Here is a 24,911-nt window from a genome sequence, read left to right on the forward strand (position 1 = left end):
GCTTGTTTGTTTGCAAGAGGCAACTGACTTTGCTATCCTAAACCTATAAGACTGTTACACCCACACGACAGAACCTTTCCTTTTATGTTCTTCCAACACTTGTAACACCTTCACTGCATGAACATTTGCAACACACGTGTTCACAGAAAGCTTATTCACAGCACTATTGGTGTGTGGCAAAAAGGATGCAATATCCAGGATGAAAGAAAGCGAACACCAATAAAAAATTTTTTCACCCCACTTCCACACAAAATCACTCAATGTGCAATAAAAGGGTGTTACGTTGGCTCCCAGTGTGTTTTCACACTGTTCACTTTGTGCTGTAACTTGTGTGGTTTCCTTCACATTTCAACAATAAGCAATTGGCCTAATTCAATAGACTCTTTTGAAGTGGCTTAAACAATGCAGGAGTAATGCAAGGCTGTCTTGTTAGCACACTAGCTGGTGCATGGGGAGAGAGCGAAAAATCTTTCAGCTGCCTTTACTTTCATTATGGATTGATTTACTGCTTTTCCCAATTCATCCCTGTTATCCTGCATTGAAAAAAAGCCACTTTTTCATGAAACTGTTCCAAACAACATGGCATATGCTGTTTAGGGTAAAATGTTATACACTATGTGCAGCTGGCTTCGGAAAGCAATTAGATGGAACAAACCTCTTCAACTCCCATGTCCAGAAGCCTCTTGATCTTTGCGTCAAAGTCTGGGAAGTGCTTTGGACCTGCAGAATTCAAGCTAGCATCAGGGCAGAGCAAGAAACCCCAACCTGCGCACTGGTGCTATTGCCTGTGAGCACTTGATGCAGTGGTGATTCAGGCAGCTTAGGATTTGGAGCAATTTAAGGAGCAGGAAAAGTGCTGTTTTGAGGGAGAAGAGTTGTGTTTTGCAGCAGAACTGAAGCAAAGAAAATTTCGGTTTTCAAGCTGAAAAAAAGGGCACTTCAGATCACTTTGAGCAGTACAACATTAAGTATTTGTAAATGTTTGGCGCAGACTTTCTTAACATTGTGCGAACAGAAAATGCTGCTCTACTGCAAAAGCCATTAAACAGGCTCGTCTTCATACAGAATGCCATATGCTGACTTCATCATAACCAGAGTTGCCAGGTGCCACCGATTTAACAAGCAAACACAGTAAGAGCTCGTTAACCCTGCCCTCGTTAATTAGGAAAACCAGATAATTCAGATGCGTCCTCTGGTCCCGGCGAGCATATCTATTATTTAATGGCAATTCGGTCATGTCTGGCCGCAACCCAGTTAATCCGGATGATCCTCAGACCATGCCGAGTACGAACTTGTGACACAAAGGAGTGGAAATCGCGTTCGTGGACAACCAAAACGGCCACGGGCCTTCAGAGAGGCATAGTCGCCATCCACTGTTGCGGGGTCAGCGACCAAGGCTTCAGCATGTGAGACAAACTTTGTTTTCATTTTTACTCCCCCCACGCAATCTGTGTGGGCACTATCTGTGATCCCTAGAGACCAGATTATAGGCAAATGACTATTTTGTTTCTTGCCCTCCTATCGTGCTACTTTGATATATGAGCATCAATTAGAGGTTAAGAAGGGATTTTATATTGTTTTTATAGCGCCTATAAATGCTCATTTTTGGCATTTCTGCCTAAATGCTTACAAATGCCTCTAAATGTCTATTTTCAAAATTGGCACTTATATTAACACTATTTAGCCTCAAGTCTCGCTCCCAGGTGCAGTTTGAGACCATTACTCATGTTAACGCGCAACATTGACTATTCAGAACTATGGGGTTCAACCCAGTTCTCTATTCAACCAACTCCAGGAAACAACTGCTAGCAGCAGTGAAGTGGGACATGCCGGTGAGCTTTCGCCGCCGCACTGACATGGCACGAGCGGTTGGCAAAATGCGAGACTGCGGAAAGCCGCCAGTGAAAGGAGAGCGAAGAGCAGAAAAAAAAAGAAGAATGTGACGTGCACGCGGCTTTTTTGTTTTGTTTCTAATTTACTTTGTAAAGTGTTCATTGCAGTAGCGTAGCCAGAAATTTTTTTCGAGGAAGGGGGGGGGAGGCGTGGTGGTGTGCCATACTTTATGCGTGCATGCGTTTGTATATGTACGCGTGTGTGTGTAATAATAATAATATCTGGGGTTTAACGTCCCAAAACCACGATTTGATTATGAGAGACGCCGTAGTGGAGGGCTCCGGAAATTTAGACCACCTGGGGTTCTTTAACGTGCACTTAAATCTAAGTACACGGGCCTCAGACATTTTCGCCTCCATCAAAAATGCAGCCGCCGCGGCCGGGATTCGATCCCGCGACCTTCGAGTCAGTAGTCGAGCGCCATAACCACTAGACCACCGTGGCGGGGCCGCGTGTGTGTGTACTATATATATATATATATATATATATATATATATATATATACACATACATACACACACACATGCAAAACTGAAAAGTTTCGGTGGTGGTGGTGGGGGGGGGGGTTAACCCTTTGCGGTCCATTGTCGGGCCCTGCCCGACAGCGCAACACGCATGCAGAGGTCCGTGGCCGGGCACTGCTCGACAAGTTCGTTTGCGGTTGATTCACGAGCGTGTTTTCGAACTACACCATGCACCATCTGTAAAAGAGTAATTCAACTTTTCTTACATGAGGCTTGAATCTTTTAGATTTGGACCAGAATGAACGGAAGGTGAAAAAAGGTTTCGGACCGCAAAGGGTTAACCCCCCCGAACCCCCCCCCCCTTTCCCCTTGGTTCACTGCCACGAGAGCAACTGGCTCTACGCGATTCGACCTGGCTAATAGGAGGAATCCCTCCCTTCTGGTCTTTTAGCGATCTGGCTATCTGCTCCTCCTCTGCCCCTCTCAGTCATGCCGAAAAGATACACAGGAGTGCAGTGATGTGAAAGTGGACACTTGACTCACCGTGCAGAACACGTAAGAGACCGCGTTCTGCCACCCGTATGGGACAAAGCACAATTGCACCGTTATGTTAGACTATTGGTGCCTTTTTGCTATCTTAAGCAATGACATTTTTGTTTTCCTGTCGTAAGTAGAGGTCGCGCACGTCTTAGTTGGGAATTATTTGCATTTATGTGAAAATTTTTCGTGCCTATAATTACAATTTTGGAAACCTAAAACGTTGTTTTGCCTGCCTATTTTTGGCACCTAAAACGAGCTTTCGTAATGCCTAAAAATCCGGCCTCTAGTGATCACATCGATAGCAACTGTGTTCAAAACTGCACGCAGTTGTTGTTTTCACTGCATGCCTTCAAAACTCTGTAGTCACCATCTATGATTGTGCATTAGCAAGCCAGGTTTCTACCGCAGCAGATGTGGCGCTCAGCAGTTTCATTTTGGCTCTGAGCGTAGGCTGCGCACGTGCCCTCAGAGCTGCGTGGATGCTATGACTGCATTGTTAGCGACCACGGTTTCGTACACAGCTGATGCGCCACTCAGTGGCTTCGTTTTGACTAGGAGCGATGTGCGCGCAATGTAAAAAAACTCGGACATGGTGGCAGCTGTTGAAGATGTGTATTAGCCACTGTCTACACGCTAGCATGAACAATCAGTTGCCGGCCATTTTTGCAGTGAAAAAATTATTGTCACGTGTGCGTGGTGGTGTTGGTGGTGGCGGTACATAATAAAGGAGGGGTTCAGAGCACATTTCAGGTAAAGACACGAGGGGTCCTGAGCTGCAGTCACATAGTGAACGAAGTTGCAAATGATCAAAATTGCAGCTTTTAGATTGCTTGTATGCAAAATAAGTGCTGAATAGACATATTCATCAAGAAAATGAAAGTGCCCTAATGTAACACACATCGACTTATTGTTTTCTCAATAGTTTTGATAATTCAGCATTAGTTAATCAGATTTTTTTTTCAGTCCAGCGAAATACGAATTAATGAGCTTTTACTGCAATTCCAAAAGAAATCCAATAACAGAGGTGTGACATTAAGGAAGCCCATATGAAGCGGTAGATTAATAAATATTTTTGTTCTTGAAAACAGTTTTAATTATAAACCTCATTAAAAAAAAAGACCTTTTTCATTTTCATTGCATCATTCTAAGCTGGTCAAACGCACTATTGCACTTTCTGCTATGGAGAATGTTCTAGTTAGATCGTGTCCGCATCAAGTTGCTTCAAGCTTCACCAATCAAATTTGCAGATTGAAGAAGGCTGGCTTTTCTGATCAATTCTTGTCGGAGTTAGCTGAAGTCATCCGTAAGGCGGCGAGACCTCGTGCTGTGGATGACAGGGGAAGAGTGGCAGTCTGCACAGTCTTTCACACCAGATCAAGAATGCTGCTGCACGTGTAAGGGCTGTGTGCCAATCATGTTGGGTTCACTGTGCAAGAAAGTGAATGCTCCTCCCCCAAAAGATTTCAGTTTACAAGAAACAACATGTGATGCAGTTTGTGCCCTGCAAGACTGAAGTTATCTACACGGTACCCATGTCTTGTGGCGGCCTCTATGTCGGACAGACTGGTCGCTGCATCAACGACTGACTGCGATAACACAAAAACAACCTCAAGACCAAAACAGGAAGCAATCTGGCAATCCACTGTGTCGAGAGTGGCTGCACTCAAAATTTCAAACAGACACGCATTTTGCACAGATACCGTGATTGCCATGCTCAGAAAATCTATGAAGCCCTCACAATTCACCCCATTGGGCGTTCGTGTGCAAGCGCACCATGAATCGTACTGACTGACAAAGAGATTAATTATCTCTGCATTTCAACATTGCATATTCATGGACTAGTCGGGACGCATGCGCACGGCTTCGCCTTTCCCTCTTTTTGTTATTTTCTTTTCCAGAGAAGCGTATATATTTGTACCTACGAAATAAACGCTCATATTGTTAGCCAGTGCTAAGTCCTGTATGTCTTCTCCCGCTTGCCTGCACTGTTTCCTGATATGAATCTGAGCCAAACATTAGTAGCGCAACACGTGGCCTGGAATTTACAATCAATTCTCAAAGTCAGCTAGAAATCACTCACTCTTCTCTCGACAAATGATATTATAAGCCCAAGTAAGACTCGGTGGCACTTTACTTTGGTTAGACCTATACGGACTTTGAGTCAACATCAAGCTGGGATTTCACTCATGAATGTTCAACGTACCATAGTTCTTGTTCAAATAGGTCTAGAACATTCCTTCTTTTTAAGCGAAGCTTCTAGAAGTTATAGATGTCAGTGGCAGTGGCGAAGTACGTAAAAAATCTATCACCAGCTAGCGAATCAAAGTGCAAGTGCACACAAATGAGGCTCTCGAAAGTGCACACACATGTGCATTTGTATGCGCCGTTTCTCAATAATCGATCCTCTCTCAATGATCGACTTGTCGGCGATCAACTGTTTTGTGATATGGCAATCCGATCTTTTAATGAGGTCACTTGTCCATTCACATTGCCACATTTCACTGTCTCACATATTGCTGTTGTTGTTGCCCGTAGCAACAGAAGTGCTGCGCTGCTAAGCAAGAGGGTGCGGGTCCAATGCCCAGCATGGAAGAAGAAAAACATTTAGGAGGGAGCATTCAGCAATGCGATACAAATAAAGAAAGAAAAATAGTAGGCTTCGCTTGCCCCCTTTTCCCGATAAGTGAAGGGCTCCTAATTATTTTTCTTGTATACATTTCCCACTTCCGATTATTGTGATGTGCCGACTTACTTTGCAAGTCCCTTAGCTTAGGAAAAATCTTGCTACCAGAAAGGCGCATGGCGTTTTATACTTCCAAAAATACATATTGTAGTGGTAGGATAATTACATATTTGAAACCCGCACACAAATATACAAGAACTTGTCACATTTAAACAAACTCGAACATAAAGAAAGTCACAGTTTGGCCGCGACGGTGAAGCCATGAATGCAATGGCAATGAATAGGAATGTTATATGAAGTAAGCTTGCAGCCAACTCCTTCAGGATCCAATCTGGCGTAACTCTACAAAACGCTGGTGCAAGGGAACACGGCCACTGCAGCGAGCAAAGCGACCTTTATGCTATCGCTTCAACTCGAAATAGCACAAATGCGACTGAACGCGTTTATCGAAGTCAGCAGTCCCTGGCAGAGCAGTGCAGCAGCCCCCGCCCTTCCATGTGCCTTCACTCGATGAAGACAGCCAATGCGTGCTTTCAATCGCACATACAACATACGACACGGGGGGCGATGTTATAAATTTGGACTTTCAAACGGAACATGATGGTGATGGCCAAAATGCACTTCGAGTGTCCACATAATTGCTGTTACAACAAATGTTTTAAATGCCAAGCATTTCTTAGTGAGCCTTTGGCACTTTGAGCATTCATTCATTCATTTATTCATTCATTCATTCATTCATTCATTCATTCATTCATTCATGTCTGTCTGTCTGTCTATCTAGCCGCCTACGTCTGGGTACTCTCGTGATCGCCTCCTTAGCTTGGTGCAGACCAAAATTGGCACAGGAGGGTAAGAGGATTTGACGAATATGACTGTGTGGTCATGACATGTATAACGTGAAAGTCCTGTCGCATATGTCGTCAAACCCTTTCCTCCAGACACGTGTGGCACATACCCGTTTACCACGGGTATGTGCCACAGGTGATTGACAGTTTATATCTACCCACGAACGGTGAGAACAGACATTGGTAATTTAAATGCGAGAACGTTAATATATCTACCCAGGAACGGCGAGAACAGACATTGGTAACTTAAACGAGAGCATTAAGAAAAACCGACATCGGCAGCGTTGACCCGACAAATCGAAAGAATGGACATTAGGATCCCAGCAGGAATCGAACCAAGCATTCTGCGTGGCAATCAGGTATTCTACCACAGAGCCACGCCAGGTCTATAAACTGGTTTGGAAAAACAGCCTATGCAGGTGTAATGCCGGTGCAACGTCAATTGCGTTTGTGGTGCTGGTTATCTAATTTTACAAGAAAGCAATAAACACTACACACGATACAAGCGTCACATCAGATTGTCTGTGGTTCCAGTATTGGCTCCGCTTTTATAGCAGTTTAATAAACATTACATTTGTATTCCTATGATTCAGCAAGCTATATTGAAGCATTGCTCAACCCCGGTTGAATACATTAACGAGAGTTACGTGTGATATTCACATGATTGCACCAGTAAAGTGCACTTAGTTTCGATAATACTGGCATATGTACTCTAACGTGAGGGCTGACATTACATCGCACCATAAGTTACCCTTTAAACGCCAGTGTTGTTGACGTGCCTGGTAAGCCCACGATGTGGACACAGTTATGACACTCACAAAAGCCCGTCGATCCACCTCATAACGCTTGGCTCAAAGCCATAAAATACAACACAGAAGTACTCGCTGACTGCTTCGCATGAAACTGACTCCCACAACGCCTGGGATCTGCCGAATTTTTAAAAGATCCCCCTTTCCTTGGAGAGTGAGCAGTGCTGTAGCAATAAGCAGTGGTACCTCCAGCATAGACTTGCGCCCAGTGCTGAGCTGTCAGCTTGAACATCTCGGGGTTCTCCTTGAATTGGCGAGCCACCACAGCATCCTGAGGGTCGTCGGGCTCAGCAGCAGCTAGCAGAGCTTGCAGAGACAGCAGCACTGTCCGCAAGGTCATTGCTGCAGCCCTGACAACAATGGCCAAAAAATGCAGCTCTTGACCAAATGTAAAGGAAAAGCGACGCTTTCCACTCCTCGTGCATCTCAAACAGCTTCCATCTGTTGTTCCCAAAACAAAGCTAGAAAAATTTTCAACAGCTCGTATGCGCAGAGCGATATCACATGGCACCATGTTTTATTTCGTTTTTCTACCTTACCTCTGCATCTCTCAATTGAGCGACATTAGAGCAATCAGTTTTGTTAATCGTTTTTCCGTGCATTCCACAGAGTGTGTACTCGTCTTGTTTCCGGTGTCTACTAGGATTTCTTCATTATTACAATTGTGCAATGCTCTATACAAATATTGCTCAATCTTAATTCACTTCGCATTGTGATGCCCCCTTACCCAATGCCTGACATGAAGACTGTAAAGACCTTGAATAAAAATAAGAGCTCCACTATTTCAAAGCTATGGTACTCAGCAATCTAAACACCTTCCAAACCCCATCACAGCCCAATTCTCATGACAAACCAAAGCAACAGGAGCAGAAGATAAAGTTAAGAGTGCAGTCATAACAAGCAGTAATTTGCTCTATCAACCGTGATTTCATTGCACAGCACACATGACTTGAGAGTGTAGTTTTTTTTATCGCCTACACTTTGTAAACTGTTTCATTCCCTAAGAGTCTAAATGCTCCTTCGAGCTTGCTTGATCACGAGCACAAAATAAGCGGCACTTATAGCATACAGACAAACTCACACCTAACCAATGTGTTATCATTGTTAATGCCCAAAATAGCCAATGTGAGTGAGCTTGATTAGATTTGAGTCAGATATTCTGCAGTTAATTTCTAAAACGGAAAGAAAATAGGGGGTGATTGCTCAAATTCCAGTGGTGCCTAAATTTCAAGAAATACAGGTTCAAGTGATGCTGGAGAAGAGACATTATGCGTGACTGCACAGGGTTGTAACAGCCAACAAAATTTTCGTACGAGAGCATTTTCATTCAGCCCACATGCCTTGCAAGCTCTGAAGTGGTGCCATTTTACACTACTTGATAATGAGAATGGTCCTCACCACTGGTCCTTGAGAATGTCCAGGCATATAGCGCCTGTCACTGAGCTGATGTTCGGATGCCAAATTTTTGTAATGAAGCGAACCTGTATCAGGAAGCAAAAAAAACACAAATGAGTTCATAGTTTGTTCCCAATGAACAAAAATCTGTTAGTAAGCCTCTGGCTAATAAATTTAGCAGCTTCATTGTGATCAGAAAATTGAAGTAAGTCCTTTGTAAAAGCCATATCAACTTTTGAGTCTGGAAAAATGTGATTAGCCACAGGAGTGTAGCACAATGAATTTGGATCGACAGAACACGTGAAACCAAAACTGCGCACATGGCCATGCCCCTTGGGAAGACGTTGATAGTTCAGGCACCGAGCAGGAGCGAGCCTAAGAAAATGAATGGTGAAACTTGGTGGCATTGTCAGGAATGTCACCTTGAGAGGTGAAGCAAAGAAGGTGACTTTTAGGGGCTAGTTTTTCTTTGTTAGACACAACATTAATGAGAACTAACACACAATAATGCCAAGGAAAGTATAGGGGGTGTTATTTGTAGAAATTAGAATATAAATGTGAAGAAAGTAAAGTGGACGAAAAGATAACTTGCCACCGGCAGGGACCGAACCTGCGACCTTCGAATAAGGCGTCCGATGCTCTACCACTGAGCTACGGCAGCGGTCATCCTCTTGTCCACATTATGGGGTATATAAGTGCATTTAAACCTAGGAGTGTTAGTCAGCGCCGATCGCAGCCATGGCGGTGTGTGTGGAACGCTCTTTTTCTGCCTGTTGTTTCTGCCTTTTTCTGTGCCTGCCAGTGGCAAGTTATCTTTTCGTCCACTTTACTTTCTTCACATTTATGTTCTAATTACTACAAATATAACCCCCTATACTTTCCTTGGAATTACTGTCTGTTAGTTCTCATTAATGTTGTGTCTAACAAAGAAAAACGAGCCCTTAAAAGTCACCTTCTTTCCTTCATTCATAGCGAGGGTCTCGTTCTGGCAGGCTTGATGCCTTCAGGTAGTATGCGAGGGATTATTGGTCAGCTGCCAGCTCGTAAAAAGATCACGTGCTACGTGACGCCAACAGGCAGAAAAAGAGCATTCCACACTTGCCGTCATGGCAGCGATCGGTGCTGACTAATACTCCTAGGTTTAAATGCACTCATATACCCCACAAAGTGGACAAGAGGATGACCGCCGCCGTAGCTCAGTGGTAGAGCATCGAACACGTTATTCGAAGGTCGCAGGTTCGGTCCCTGCCGGCGGCAAGTTATCTGTTCGTCCGCTTTACTTTCTTCACATTTATATTCTAATTACCTTGAGAGGTGCATGCCAGAGCACCCAGTGGTTTCTCAAGCCTTGCAGGTGCAAATTCGTCCAGGCCCAGACGCTGATTTGGCTTTTACAAAAGGCTCCTTCAAACATCCCAGAGGCCACTGAACTTGTCAGCTTAAAGGAGATATCTTTGTTACTAAAGTACAACATATCATGCATGGCTCCTCAGTGGTCATCGCCACTTAGCAGTATTTGTCCAGCGCAATTACTTCCTTGTGTAAGGAAGAAGATTGCCACGCACAGAAGCCCATCCCCATCGGCTGGCTCTCTGGCTACATCCTGCCTGCAGCTGCTACGATCATCGCTGAATACCTTGATAAACCTCCGTAACATCACATAATGTATTACGTATTACTAATTTTGTGTATTTTCAAGCCACCTGGTACACGAAAGCGCATTGAATTATTTGACAACACAGTCAAGCACCAACACTGCAGTTTATTCACAAAATTTAATACGGTGAAGCCTTCGTTTCAGCTTCCAGTAATCAGGGTTGTCAGGTGAAAAGACAAAAAAGTGGCCAAAAGATTGGAAAACTAGCCAAAATGTAGCTAAACTGAGCCAAGTGCAGTAAAAGTAGCCAAAAGTAGCCCCGCATGTGTGAAAACCACTTCCATATTTTTACTTAAATGACGAAATGCCACAGCCTTTCAGCGAAAATGTAAATGTGTGCTGCATGAACAATTCAAATTCATAATTGCTGAGATTCCAGCATAAATTGTTGACTTTAGCAATCATTTAATGCATGATAACGAAGTTTTTGCACTGTTGAAAAAATTACTCTTTCTCCACGTGTCTTGCATGACTTTTCTGATATGACTAGAAGATGCGACAATAAAAATGAGTCTACGGCATGGTGAGTGGACTCAAAATTTCACTAACTGCAATAACGCATAAATTGAAGCCACTTTCACAAAAATTTCTTCCGTAATCCAAAGTCGCCGTCCTTACTTAAGCCTAAGAAACGATGCAAGCAGTTCGTTGGGTACCCTAGAAGGATAATTTGTTGGGCGAGTTGGTACGACACTCTACAGAGAGCACTTGAAAAACCAGGGCACAAAAGGCAAAGGCGGTGGTGACACAAGCACTCACTAACAACTGTTGTTAATGGGCGCTTGTGTTGCCTCCCTTCCCTCTGGTGTCCTGGTTGTTCAGTGATCACTAGAAATGTCAGGATATCCGATTGCTAACAGCGTGCTCTCTCCCTCTCTGTGTCCTTGTGCATCTATGTATGCAAGTCAAATAAATAATAAATAAATGTCGCTGAGGGCAGAGCACCCTGGGTGCGGAGCGCTTTCAATTCCTGTTCATTTGCAATTGCGGTTTAAAACCACGTTCAGCAATGAGAATTTGCAAAATGAGGCCCCACGCAACAGTTCTCACTGAGTCCCAGCCAAGCATCAAAAAGCTTTTTTGTATGCGCAAGGCCTGCTTGACTGGCAGGTTATAAACGGGTAGTTTTTTATGTTTATGTTATCATCATCCATCGACCCTTACACCTGCTTAGGCCACTGCACCATTCTTTTTATTAAAGTTCATTATATGCGTAGTCAGAGTGCAAAATTCAATTTTCAGAGCTGAAAGCATGCTCTGACTGCTATGTTTTTAGCACCGTATACTCAGACACCAGCGGCTGCGACGTCACCAGATAATTTTGCTTGAATTGAAGGGGTAAGAATGTAACCAAAAAGGAGCCAAGTAACCTAAAGTAGCCAAATTGGCGCAAAGGACCAAACCTGGCAACCCTGCTAGTAATTAACCTCTTCACACTGAATAATTGCAAACAGCCTTGAGAAGATGCTTTACCCATCGCTTACTTCTTTTTGTAAACTCGCAACAATGCTAGCCTATACTGGAGCACTCTATAAACTGGGTTCCAGCACTGCCCTGTTTTAAATGTCTTATGCAACCCAGCACAGTACACAGACCCGTGGTGCTGTGCAAAGCCCACATTAATTCACTCCTTCTGACAGACACCAAAGTAGTGGGAGGCATGGCAGAGCCAATGGGCCCTCCAAGTCAGTGGGACCCCACAAGGACCTGCCATCACACCCATTCAATGAAGTAATGAGCTGACTGACCTTAGGAGGGTTGAACGGGTACGTCTCAGGGACATGGATTTCCAGGACAAAGGTGCCTCCTTCATAGGGCGTGTCTGGCGGGCCTGCTATCTCACCCCGAAGCTCTGTGTAGTTGTCATTCACCAGCTCTACTTTGATGGCACACTTGGCAACCTGCACAACACAAAAGAAAGGCCAGGGCGACTGCAGCAATATAACACACGAGCGTCATGAAAGTGCAAAGCAAGAATGTTCATACGTAAAAGGTTCACAGGAAAGATATATGCACTTTTTTCAATACCACTTATAATTGTTTGCAACACTCGCTAATCTGAACAGAACGAATGCCGGAGGCAAGGTTGGCGGTGTAGCCTTTATTCACTATCAGCATCCCGTTTGTAGCAGACAACCTCGAACATGAAGAGTATTTTCTAGGTGCCTCTACGACATCAGTGAGCCCTGTTCAGCTCGCGACAGGAAAGAAGCGACCTTCCGTCTTTCGCTGGCATTGCAAAACGTCCAAGCCACACTTTCGTCCTGATTCATGCGCGCGGTGCATGACGTTACCGTGCCGAAGCGACTGTTCGCGCGCATGCCATCTCTCAAGTGCTACAGATCCAGCCAGGCGTCTTACGGCCTCAAAGGATTCCCGCGACAACGATCCATTTGGCCGAGTATGACCATTAATGGGCTTTTTCGGGAATCCCGGCAATGACACTACAAAAAATACACGCCTACCGCGACTGCGTGTCGTCGATACCCTGTGAGCAGGTTAGTATGCGTACAGGTTTTTTTTTTTTTTTTTCCTTAACGCGACGCAGCAACAGAAATCGAACAAGTTGCGGGTCCTTCAAACGCTTCGAGTACGAAGCGTGTGACACGGTGCTACGCTAACCTGTGCATACTCTCATCGCGATAACCGCCCGGTGAATACGAATAAATGCGGCGGAGTACGGTGCAACAAATTGCCACAGAGCTTCGAAAATGCAACGACGACGCTCGACATCGACGCTCACCTCTTCGCTTTTGACGACTTCCTTAAATTCCCTTTTTATTCTTTGCACGGCGATGTTAGCCATCGTATCGTAGAATCCATATATGTTTTAGGTGAAAGCTAAAATCTTTCCAAGGCGTGAAGCAACTCAGCTGGATCGGCTGGGTTGACGGCCTTCGCCGACGGCCATTAAGAAAACCAGAGACGGATGTGTGCGAACGGTTCAAGATTTTACAATAACACAAGTGCTAGTTTATTTTATAAATCTTTACTTTGCCTTTAAATATATGTGTTTTATTATTGTTCTAATATTTTTCTTTTTTTGTTTGTTAAGTACACCAGTTTCGGTTTTAATATCAGAGTACAGTGTTATCAGAGACTGCTGCGCCGCGCGGTCATAGCGCGGTTACAGTGTACTAGAAGGGGGCAGCCACGGCCGGACTAGAGGAGCGCAGTGCACGCGTGCCCCACTGTAGTCCGGCCGTGGGGCAGCGGAACCAAGAGTTAAAATAAATTTGCTGGAGTGGAGGAACACTTTACCTCAGCTGAAGCCGCGTGCCGCCATCTTGCCATAGGCAGAAAGCGCGCCTTCCGCAACGCACGCTGCAGCGGCGGCATAGATGTTCCAGCGATGTTCTCTGGCGTGGTGGCGTCCGGACGTTGTTGGGTACATTGTGCATTGCGTACGGCTGTATAAATCGAGCGAAAAGGTACTCTGGGATGAAGTTTCAGTTGTAAGCAGAACATTTCGAGCTCGATGAAAACTTCTCTATATGCCAGAACATATGCTGACAGCCCGCAATCTGTCTCTAATTTCACATCTGACGGTCATTCTTTGTTCCTAACCGGTTTCATAAGGACTCAAATGTTCGAAGCACGTCGGGGCAGGCTGTTTAACGGGAAGTCTGGAAGCCAAAAGACGGCGATCGCATATGTTAGAGGCACTTCTCGCCAAATTGTTTCGACCGTACAAGGCTGCGACCTGGGAGTTGTCCGACTAGCTGTGCTTGACGCATTTGTAAAACACTTGCAAAACCCAGTGATACACATTCTTGTGCTTGTTGATACCACTGGTGCGGAGCGCGAATAGGAAAATAACGCATCGTTTGCTATTCATTGAAATTATATAAATAGGCGCGGTTTGCCCTGTTCGTGTTATAAGAGGGTAGCTCGCAACTACGAGGTTAAGTAACGTCATTTGGGCAATATACAAGGACCTGTTTTTTCTTACATTCGTGCCTTTTTTTGTTATATTTGTATTATGCAGTGCAGCGAGTAAAACCAGCAGGTCTGAACTGTGCAGTGCTCTTTCCAGCTGCAAGTAAAGCGACCTAACCGAGGCCCAAGGGTACTCCGGCCGTATATATGTGTTCAAATTGAAAAAAGTTGTTGAATATGTGACAGTTGCATCACCCATACGGCAGCATTACGAAGAAATGCTTCATGTTTCCCAAGAAGAGATAAAACAGCTCAAGATGAAAATTCTGCAGCAGAAAAATTGCACACTAATCAAAAAGACCGAGGCTCGATCCTGAAGCGATAATAAAGGAGATCAAGGATCAAAAGCTCATGTCTGAGTAGGGCAGGGCGATGTTCACTGCAGCCTTCCCCCATACATACAGCAACCCCTAGGGCATGAAAAGACCAGAAAGGCGCGTATTCCATCCGAGCTGCGGGCCTTTGCGTTAACGCTGCACTTCTATTCTCCATCAGCTTACGAGTATGTACGCACGAAGTTTAATCGAGCACTGTCAGCAGAGCGCTCTATACGAGAACGGTATACAGAATTCCATCAAAGGAAATGCTGGCTTCACAGATGAGTCACTGTCTCGAAAAAGCTAGCCCAGCACAAAAAACTCTACTGTACTTTGATTGTTGATGACAAATAAAACATGTTGAGATTGTGGGCGACAAAACGGTTAGATATATGGACTTTGGGACTGGAATACATGATGACAGACTGCATGTGTATATGCTCGTTGGCTTAAACTTATGCCACTTGGGCGTTTTTAATTGATTCATTGACATGGGTAAGATAGAGCCGAGCCTAAGAAATAGTATCGAAAAAGCTGTATCTATTGAAATAGTGTCGACTGCAAGCTGAATGCCCATATTTGAAGCGCGTCCATGCAAAGCCAAAACTATTCGTTTTGGAGATTTTGAGCCACTGATCTCCACTAACCTAGTGGAGATCAGTGTTTTGAGCTTGTCTTGAGAAAAGAGATGTCTTTCATGCCTTGACGAATATATATCCTTCTCGATGAGCATATCCGGTGAGCATATCCGATTTGGCTTCTTATTCTTGACAACTTCTCCCTTAATGTTCGCCATAACCATTAAAAACTACGGCGGAAAGACGCGGTCAGCGCAGCAGGCGCGCTTTGGCTCCCGTTTCTTGCCTATGGCAAGATGTCCGCCGCGCGCGTGGCGCGGCTTCACTGCGGCCCATTGGTAAGTATAGGCGGCCTCCACTCCAGCAAGTTTTATTTAAACCTCCTTGAGCGGAACGCACGAGACTAAAAAGCCACCTAAACATCGCCCAATGTTAGCGGCGTAAGCACGTTTCATGTTGGCTACCTTGTGCTGCCGAGCAAAACTAGCTCCGTGGTGTACCCAGAAATTCCCTAGTCAAGTTGGCGAGAGCAGACGAGAGCAACGAGAGGCCGAGTTGAAACTGTTAGAGGCACTTGATGGCGTGTCTTCTTTGAAGATTTTGTGTATCTGTGTCATGCTTTGTTGTGTTACCTCGCGAGTGTTCGCTTAGAAGTGACTGAGATTGCTGAGACATTGACTCTGCTGTCAATTTGGATGAAGCGCGAAAGACAGGGACAGAAAAGGCACACATACAACCACACATACTGCGCTACGTGTGGGTGTATGTGTGCCTTTTCTGTCCCTGTCTTTCGCGCTGCTCCCTTAATTTAGGTTGGACCATCTAGCCAACAAGTTCACGCTTCAAGGTATCAGTGGTGTTCCGATGTAAGCGCCTGGTATAACTCAGTGCGCTCCAGAATGAGGGATTTGCCTTGTTAAGCTTCACCGCTGCACAGTGGCGTTATGCGAAGAAAACTAAACGTCACGCTGTGAAGCTCTAGCCCTTCGTGACCGAGAAGGATTCGCTGCCGCAAAGTGGTTGATAAAACATTCACGGCTTCGAAGCAACTTAAAGGAATCAGTCATCTCATGAGACTGCCCGAGACGTGTGAATATTAAAGCTTACAGGCGTATTTTCCATTTGTAATAATGGATATATCGAATTATTTCGCGATCCCCTTCGAATCCGATGTGCCCGACGGTCGTCAAGTGAGGTGAAACTTGAGGCACTCGAGAGTGTACGTTGCGTTAAAATGTCTGTGTATGCCCTGCTTTATGTTACCTCGCGAGTATTCGCTTGAATTTATACAGATTCTTAAGACAACCAGCAGCGCTAAGAAATCCATCATCAGCCCATTTATTATTTGACCTATCATGTCTCAAACTTCGTCGTCCAAAAAGAACCAGCGTCGTAAACTAATGCGCTTGATACGCTAGCAAGGTTAACACAAAAATGAAACCTAATGCACTGTCTCATTGAGCTGAAACAAAACTGATTCCCCAATTCCCCCGCCTTGCGAACTGCGTGCCCCTTAGTCAAAAAGTGGCCCTTCTCAAAGAAAGCAGCAAGTATGCACCTTATCCGTGCGTCCATTAAATCAAGCCACCTGCATTTCCATGGTTAAATCGCATGATCAACGTCTCGCACGCACGTAGAGCCACGGGACTAGGCTAGGTACATCTCGCTTGGAATTTCCTAGGGACAGCACCAAAAAGTCGTCTGGCAACGCGGGCATGTTTTGGTGGCTTTTTAGTCGCTCCCCAGTGCACTGGGCACTAGTGGAACGAACGAAGCGGCCGCGCCGCATATCTCGGGTCATGGCCTCCGAGATTAGCCGGCGGCATGCTCGGGTGATGCTCCGACGGGCGATCGTAGCTGCGGCGCTGTAGTCACTTTGTACTGAAGCTGTGGAGAGCGTCTGCATTTGGCGCGCGCGCGTCGCAGCCTACGAAAACGTGTAATTGCTCGTTTTGAGCGCGTTTAATGCATTACTGAGCTTTAATCGGTGTCCCAACGCATGCTACGCGCCATGGTGCACGAGTGAATACGCAGGCGTGCCAAAATTGCGCCGAGATATTCCCTGTTTTTGGAGCCTGCCGACCCCAAAGAAGGCGACAATCGGATTTTGCGCACATACCTAGCTGCTCACTGATTGCTGTGCTGTTTGCAAGCAACACTTCGAGCCGCGCTACACCATAAGTGACTACGAACACCGACTACGAATAAATAACAAACCAGCGACGAAAGCCTACAATTCTTCTGCCGGCAGTCTCTACGACATATCCAGAGCATTTATCCTTATATGAGCTCCAATGCGCTCGACTGTTTCATGAGTAACGTGAGTACAAATAACTTTACCACAGCATTTATATTAGTGACGGCTGAGTTCTGCCAGTTTCGCGCTGTTTATTTAATGCCGGAAGGCTATATATCTTGCTTCAACAGCGTGCTTCCGCGGTTACTATGCATCGGTTATGCGACCTCTGAGGTCTTAAAATACCGGGAAGCCGCCGAGCCAGAGAGCCGAGCCGAAGGCGCGCATGCACCTCCGAGGCACAAACTTCATGTATCAGGGCTTATCTCAAGCATATTAAAATGCGCAGATGTATATCCCGTCGGTTATTCTGCCTAAACTCACTACAACCGGTTCTCCTTTTCAATGGACAGCTTGTATTGCGCACTTTTCCTGATCTTCTATCGATGCCATTGCAAAAACTTCTTTTTGACAACGTTTTGTATTATAATTTCATTGCTTTATCTGTCAGGTGTCAAAAGTGAAGCCAGGAGGGGCGGTGCGCTCTTCGCTTTGCGATAATATGTTTTTTATATATATATGCATATACTTACACGCACAAATACGGACAGTAAAGTCTCACATCCCCAACCGGCGTCAATAATAATATCCGTGCAACGCCCCTGAGGACGACCATTATTTGTACCGGTCGAGTTACCTTTGAGCCCACGTAAGGTCGAAAAAGTCACATTTACACAGCGCATTTGTAAAGATATACGCACCGTACACACAGCTTCCCCAACGCGCGCGGAATGTTCGGCGTGCTTTCAGCAGAATATCAGCACAAAGCTTTTTGAGCACAGTTAAATTCCAATAGAGCAGCTCAGTTACGCTGAATGAACTAGACGCCGAATCACCACCAGAAGAAAGCATTAAGACAGAAGAAATCAAAATAAGGCACGCGCTTTAGATCTGTTTCCTCATGCCTTTCTTCTGGTGGTCGTTCGGCGTCTAGTTAATTGAGAGTAATGTACTAACTAGCCCAGCAATGAGTTCGGCTGAATTACACCGAGATCGTGAATCTTGACGGTCGGTATCAGCCCGTTTTCATTTTTATATTTTGCGTACCTTCCAGCAGTCACTTCGGCTACAAGAACTAATTTGCAGTATATATCTCTCAAAGGCATATATGAAGCAAGCGTCCATTAAAATCTTTGAAGTTTCGTCCATCAAGGCTTGCGACGACAAGTCCTACTCTTAATAACGATAGACACGCAACGAAAGACGCATCAGTAATAGTGCCGATTAGCCGGGTGCCGCCAACGCGCCCAGCAGTTCTTGCGCGCGGCGCAGCGCGCCTTCAGTACCGAGCGACTGCAGCGCCGCCGCTACGGTCGACGCGGAAGGCATCAGGCGGCGAGGCGCGTTCACGCCACTCGACAGTTCTAGTACACTCTAGCGCGGTGCACGAGCCGCTGCTACTACTGCTAGACTGTACCAACTGTACCGCTATGGTGGCTAGAACCATGGCTGCCACTACGGTCCCTAGATTCTAGGGACCGTACTGCCACACAGAAACGACTTGCACCGCACGGAAGTGACGTCATGCGATTTTCGGTTAGGCGCGCCATTTGAATATGCCGTGAATTCGCCGAGTCGGCAAGCGAGTATGCCTCCCCATCGGACTCCCGTCACCCGGACTTGCTGCTGCTGCGCTGCTGGTGGTCCTGTCTACCGGCCCTTTGACATTGGATGTTTGATGATCAGATGCAGCTGGCTGCATCGGTTTCTCCGGCATCCGCGTCAGGAATGTTGATTTGCACGGCTTATCAAGGCTCCGATGACAGGACGTGGTCTCAGAACCGAGTCACTCGCCTAGATTTCGCGAACGGCTCGTGGTGACGTACTATATCGCGATGAAAAGAAACGCGAAATGCGTAAAGCGTGGCTTCCGGCACAGTCGAACTTCAGCATGCTTTGAATATCGCTGGGGGAATCTGTGCTTTCGGCCGGCGTCACTGTAGCGCTAGAATATTGCTCTGACTGGCGCTATCGCATTGCGTGTGTGTTCCGAGTGCAAGGCATGACTGGTAGATGATAACCATAACAAATAATGATGGACAAGTTTCCTGCCATCATTTTTTTAGCAGCTAGCAGTCACTGTTTCTCTTCGCCTCTTGTAGCCACGCCGCGAATATGCAACACGAAATCTTATGTCGCTCAGTATACCGTTGGTACCGTCACCGCCTCACGAAGTAATCGGCAGACTAAGTCGCTTCAAAATACTGAAGTGTCGCCGTGATGCTCTAGGCTACACTGTACTCTAGGCGATCAGCACTTGATAAACGATGCCCAATGGCAACAGCCGACTGCGTTAACCCACCTACCTACAAAACAGTGCCGCACAGTTTGTCTGCCTTGCTGAATAGCACGGCCGGTGACAGCACAACGTGATTCAGCTAGCAACGGATGAACGGCCGCTACGTGTTCGCACTTTGCTAGAAAACTGCAGTGCAGGAGCGTTGGCCATCGGAGATCACAGGCTTAGTAAAAACACTTCGCGGCCGCACTGAGATTTCTTGTGCGTCCGGACGTTCACACGAACTGTGCAACAACATTTATTTCATCGTCAACCTTTTCCTTCGCGACAAGCAAAATAAGGTACTCGGTTGCAAGGACACTTTCACCCTCGACAACACCACGTTTTTACATCGCAAACTAGAAAATGCAGTACTTCCAACAGTAACGCAACAATCCGCAGATCATCAAACTCTGCCGCACATCGATTTTCTAGCGGCTGCTATGTTTGCCTGCTGCTGCTGCTGATGATGATGTGGTGCCGTTCCCTTTATAACGGGTCGCCGCGTGTATGGCGGCTTGGCAATAAAAAAATACAGGAGTATAAAAAACCCAGCTAAGGGAAAAAGAAAAAAAGGAAAAACATGGCTGATCGTAGGAATCGGTATAACACGAAAATGAAACGCGTCGATCTTCACAGAAGTAGTGCTTATTGTGTAGTGATATATGAGAGCTTGCACAATGTCTATTCGTGTTTGGCAGCTATAGCACCGTTTGACGTGGATGCACCCATGTTGACAGCACGTCTCTATCGCGACGACTAACGCCCATGATCATGATTAAACCGTTGTGGTAGCTGACGGTGTGAACATATATTTGGACACAGCGAATCGTGAATCCCGCGTAAGGATGATATCAACAAGCTCATAATCAACACTGGTACCCGGTATGCACTTCTTCAAAGCGTCGTCAATTAAGGAGAGAAACGGCACGGTGTGCGCTTTCTAGTAATGGGTAGCCGACGCCTGTGTTCATGCATACATAACACACACTCCCACGAAACACGAAATCTATATAAAAAGTTTTATAGATGTTTATAGAGGTTTTAAACGTTTTAAAGATATTTTGTGGAATTTCTGCATTTCGTGGGCTGCGCTTCAGCAACACGGGAGGTAGAGGTTCGTAGCCTGAACCGCAAACGCGTGCGTTCCGCTGGCCTCTGTCTCGCAGGCGCTGCTCTCGCTCCACCAAGGCACGACATTCGCCCGTCGAAATCGCGTCCTTTCTGCAACGCATATTGCAGCAGTTTTGTTAGTCGGTGCTCTCGCAATTGAAGCAGTCGGCGGCGAAGAAATCCCGTTGGTGCACGTGGAAGCTGCACTACTCCGATGAGCCGACGCACGCTAACACGAAGCCAAAGGCAAACAACGTAACTGCGTCAAGGGTGCCTCGGCGACGCCAGCGCGGCCAGTCTACCTCTCTGGTATCGAGACGCTTTAACCATGACCTCCGATATCGCGTGCAATCTCGGAGTAAGCACTAGTAAAGCCCCAACCACTGGCACGCGTATGCACGCGTATGCACGCGCCTAGGCGTCAAATGCGCCTCTCGGCGTCGGTCGCGGAGGGCTGTACGCGTCCATACGCCTCGAGGCGCGCGGGGTCAAGACGACTTTGATATTTTCGCTTACGTCACCACGCGTACGGCGCGCCAACCAATCAGAGGCCGGCATGGGCCAGCGGCGCCAACCAATCAGAGGCCGCGATACCTCTGAGTGCTATGCCTAATGGCCGCCGCTTCGAAGGCACCCCCGAGTGCAGGGCAAGCACGGAAACTACGGTCGCAAACGCTCCTGAGTGACCGCGTCGTCATCCAGTACGTCGACGACACGGCGAACGACCGCGAGTGCTACCAGTGGGACGCGGTTTCGTGCCGAGTTCGAGCGACGCCGACAAATCCAGCGAATGCTTCCCGGCTGCCCTTGCCCCGGTTTTGAGTGCGATCGTCGACTGAGTGAAAACATCGTACCTACTACTGCGGCATATCGCTGCTCCTGTGCTCTGATCTGTGTGTATCTGCGCTCGGAACGGGTGTAAACATGCTTCGGAGGTTTGAAGTCCTCAGCGTGAGCCCTCGCCTACCGCGAAGTCAATTCAGAGCGGTCTTGAGTGCAATCGACGACCGAGTGAAAACATCGCACCTACTACTGCGGCATGTCGCTGCTCCTGTGCTCTGATCTGTGTGTATCTGCGCTCGGAACGGGTGTAAACATGCTTCGGAGGTTTGAAGTCCTCAGCGTGAGCCCTCGCCTACCGCGAAGTCAATTCAGAGCGGTGTCGTCTGCATTCAGCGTAGGCCTCTACCGTCGAGTTCGTGTGAACCAGCTCATGTGAGGAAGTTTGGTTGAAGGAAATTGATGGTATAGTTGTTTCCGTCGAAACATAGACACTATATATGACGCCAGAGACTTCGCGTGGCGCTTACGCAGGAGTTTTTAACCGCAGTGTGTTTGTTTTCAACATCGCCATTCGCCTCATCATTGCCGAAAGCGAACATCGCACTTGCCAACGCATTTCGGTGATGTGACAACGTACATGAGGAGGATTTGCGGATTTTACGACGCTGAAACATTGGTTGTCTTCGGCGCAAATCGTTTGCGTGTGTTGCCAAGCTAACAACAAGCGTGCGCTTGTTGGTAGCAGTGTGACGTGTTTTCGTGCCGGGTACCAGCGACGCCGACACATTCAGCTGTCAGCGGTCTCATTTACATTCATGTATAAAATAGAAGCTCGAACGTGCGCGAGTGTGGTGATCGAAAAAGAAAGTTGCATGATTAAGTGCTGCTTGTGTTGCCTGCTATTTCACTTCTTGACTATTGGTCTGCTTCTCTGCCGTGCAACTACACCTTAGCACATGCCCAGTTGCACATGCCTTGTTTTGCAGGTTGTCTATTCTGACACACATTCTCCCTAGTCTTTTCTGATACTCATATACGGGAGAATGTGAACAGTGGCGCTTCTCCATTGTTTTACAGTTTACTTAAATATAACACATGTTTTGTTTACAGCTGGACAGCTAATTTGCTAAAAAGCTTGTAAGTGACAAGCACCTCCATTGAAATCTGAGGTGCACAATGACACGATAGTAAGAAGAGAAGAGCATGACATCACACGTATGTGCAGAAGGAATGAAAGTGCAATATTACTGTGCTGCTCTTTGTTTAGAAGGAATTCAAACGGTGCCTCACTGGAACCTCAGACACTTGTGAGACCATTCTAAACTGCGCACATATTTATCTCTTCCTCCAGACTGAATCCAGCTGAAATAATTATTTGATGGTTTCAAATGACAAATCCTTGGATGTATTGCAAGGACTATTTCATTTCTGTTCAGTTCTTTATGTATGCACTAACTTGGACTATGCATGCACTTAAGCATAATTGAAATATGAAGACATTCAGTTTAGCTATGTTAGACAACTTGCCAAAGACTTTTATACGGTGCTCTGGTACAATCCTATGATCGATATCTGTTGTATCATGAAGTTTCCGGCACGATTTATGATGTTAGAGGGTATTTTGACTACTGACGACGTGCAAAGGCCTTCTACGCAGTGCTTGGTTTCAATCTTATGACCGATATCTGTCGCATCGTGAAGTTTCAGGCACGATTTATTATATTAGAGGGCATTTTTACTACTGACGACGTCCAAAGGCTTTCTACACAGTGCTTGGTTCCAATCTTATGACCGATATCTGTCGCATCATGAAGTTTCAGGCACGATTTATTATATTAGAGGGTATTTTTACTACTGACGACGTCCAAAGGCTTTCTACACATTGCTTGGTTCCAATCTTATGACCGATATCTGTTGCATCGTGAAGTTTCAGGCACGATTTATTATATTAGAGGGTATTTTTACTACTGACGACGTCCAAAGGCCTTCTACACAGTGCTTGGTTCCAATCTTATGACCGATATCTGTCGCATCGTGAAGTTTCAGGCACGATTTCTTATATTAGAGGGTATTTTGACTACTGACGACGTCCAAAGGCCTTCTACACAGTGCTTGGTTCCAATCTTATGACCGATATCTGTCGCATCGTGAAGTTTCAGGCACGATTTCTTATATTAGAGGGTATTTTGACTACTGACGACGTCCAAAGGCCTTCTACACAGTGCTTGGTTCCAATCTTATGACCGATATCTGTCGCATCATGAAGTGTCAGGTGTGGTTTGTTGCGTTAGAGGATATTTAGACTACAGACAACGTCCAAAAGCCTTCTACACAGTGCACAGCTGCAATCACAATCTTAACATAACCCATTTTTTTTTGTGCACACTAACATGTTCAAATACAGTTTTTTCTGATATTTACGAACACTGGAATGATGTACCTGGTTCGGTTCGTGAAATGAATGTATCTGATTTTTGGAGGCGCTTGTATGATATTAGTGTTCTATTTCTCTCATTTTTTACCCAGTTGCACTGAACAGGTGGCGATATCTGCTTTTGTTGAAGCACTTATTGCGATATTACTGTATACATTCTTTCCTTTTGTATTCATGTACACCACTCCTGCAGTAGCCCTGCATTGGGCTGCAGTATTTGAAAATAAATAAATATTATGACCGATATCTGCTGCACCATGAAGTGTTAGGTGTGGTTTGTTGTGTTAGCGGATATGTAGACCACCGAGAACGTGCGAAAGCCTTCTAGACAGTGCTCAGCTGCAATCTTATGACCGATATCTGTCGCATCATGAAGTGTCAGGTGTGGTTTGTTGCGTTAGAGGGTATTTCAACTACAGACAACGTGCAAAAGCCTTCAAGACAGTGCTTGATTGCAATATTATGACCGATATCTATCACATCGTGAAGTTTCAGGTGTGGTTTATTACTTCGATAAATGCTGTAAAATATGAAGTGTAAACATGTACTGGATGCACCAGCGTATTCATGATAATTTTAATGGATTTTGTTGTGTAGGTATATGAACCTGGTGGTTTATAAACCTTGATGCTATTTCATTTTTTGCTTTTTAGAGCCTTTAGAAAGTTTTTTAGGTGTTAAAAGCTTCTGGAACAGGACGGGCCCTACGATATCTTCACCAAAAGCGCTGCTTGCAAATTTGCTTTCTGAGCCATTCCTAGCAACGATTATGCAATCAATGTACAGACACCATCATATACCACTCATTTCATTTCACTGAAATTCAAAGAAAAGACCTCTTGCACATCCCGCTACATGAACCAAATGCTGTATAAGTCAATTATAGG

The 24,911-nt window shown here is 45.8% G+C and overlaps 1 protein-coding gene and 1 non-coding gene across 2 annotated transcripts; both read right to left on the reverse strand.

Moving 5' to 3' along the window:
- Nucleotides 1–655: 655 nt before the first annotated feature.
- Nucleotides 656–13,217, reverse strand: LOC119382439 (ubiquitin-conjugating enzyme E2-22 kDa; the record flags this gene model as incomplete). The annotated part of the gene is given in 5 exon segments (XM_037650141.2): nt 656–720; nt 7,421–7,584; nt 8,633–8,715; nt 12,035–12,187; nt 13,030–13,217. Coding segments are annotated over 5 exon segments (528 nt in total), but the record flags the coding sequence as incomplete, so codon positions are not given.
- Nucleotides 9,219–9,290, reverse strand: Trnar-ccu (transfer RNA arginine (anticodon CCU)). Its single transcript has one exon. It is a non-coding gene; the product is annotated as a tRNA-Arg (tRNA).
- Nucleotides 13,218–24,911: the final 11,694 nt, after the last annotated feature.

Source organism: Rhipicephalus sanguineus, chromosome 2 (genome assembly GCF_013339695.2).
Source record: "Rhipicephalus sanguineus isolate Rsan-2018 chromosome 2, BIME_Rsan_1.4, whole genome shotgun sequence".
NCBI classification, from domain to species: Eukaryota; Metazoa; Arthropoda; class Arachnida; order Ixodida; family Ixodidae; genus Rhipicephalus; species Rhipicephalus sanguineus.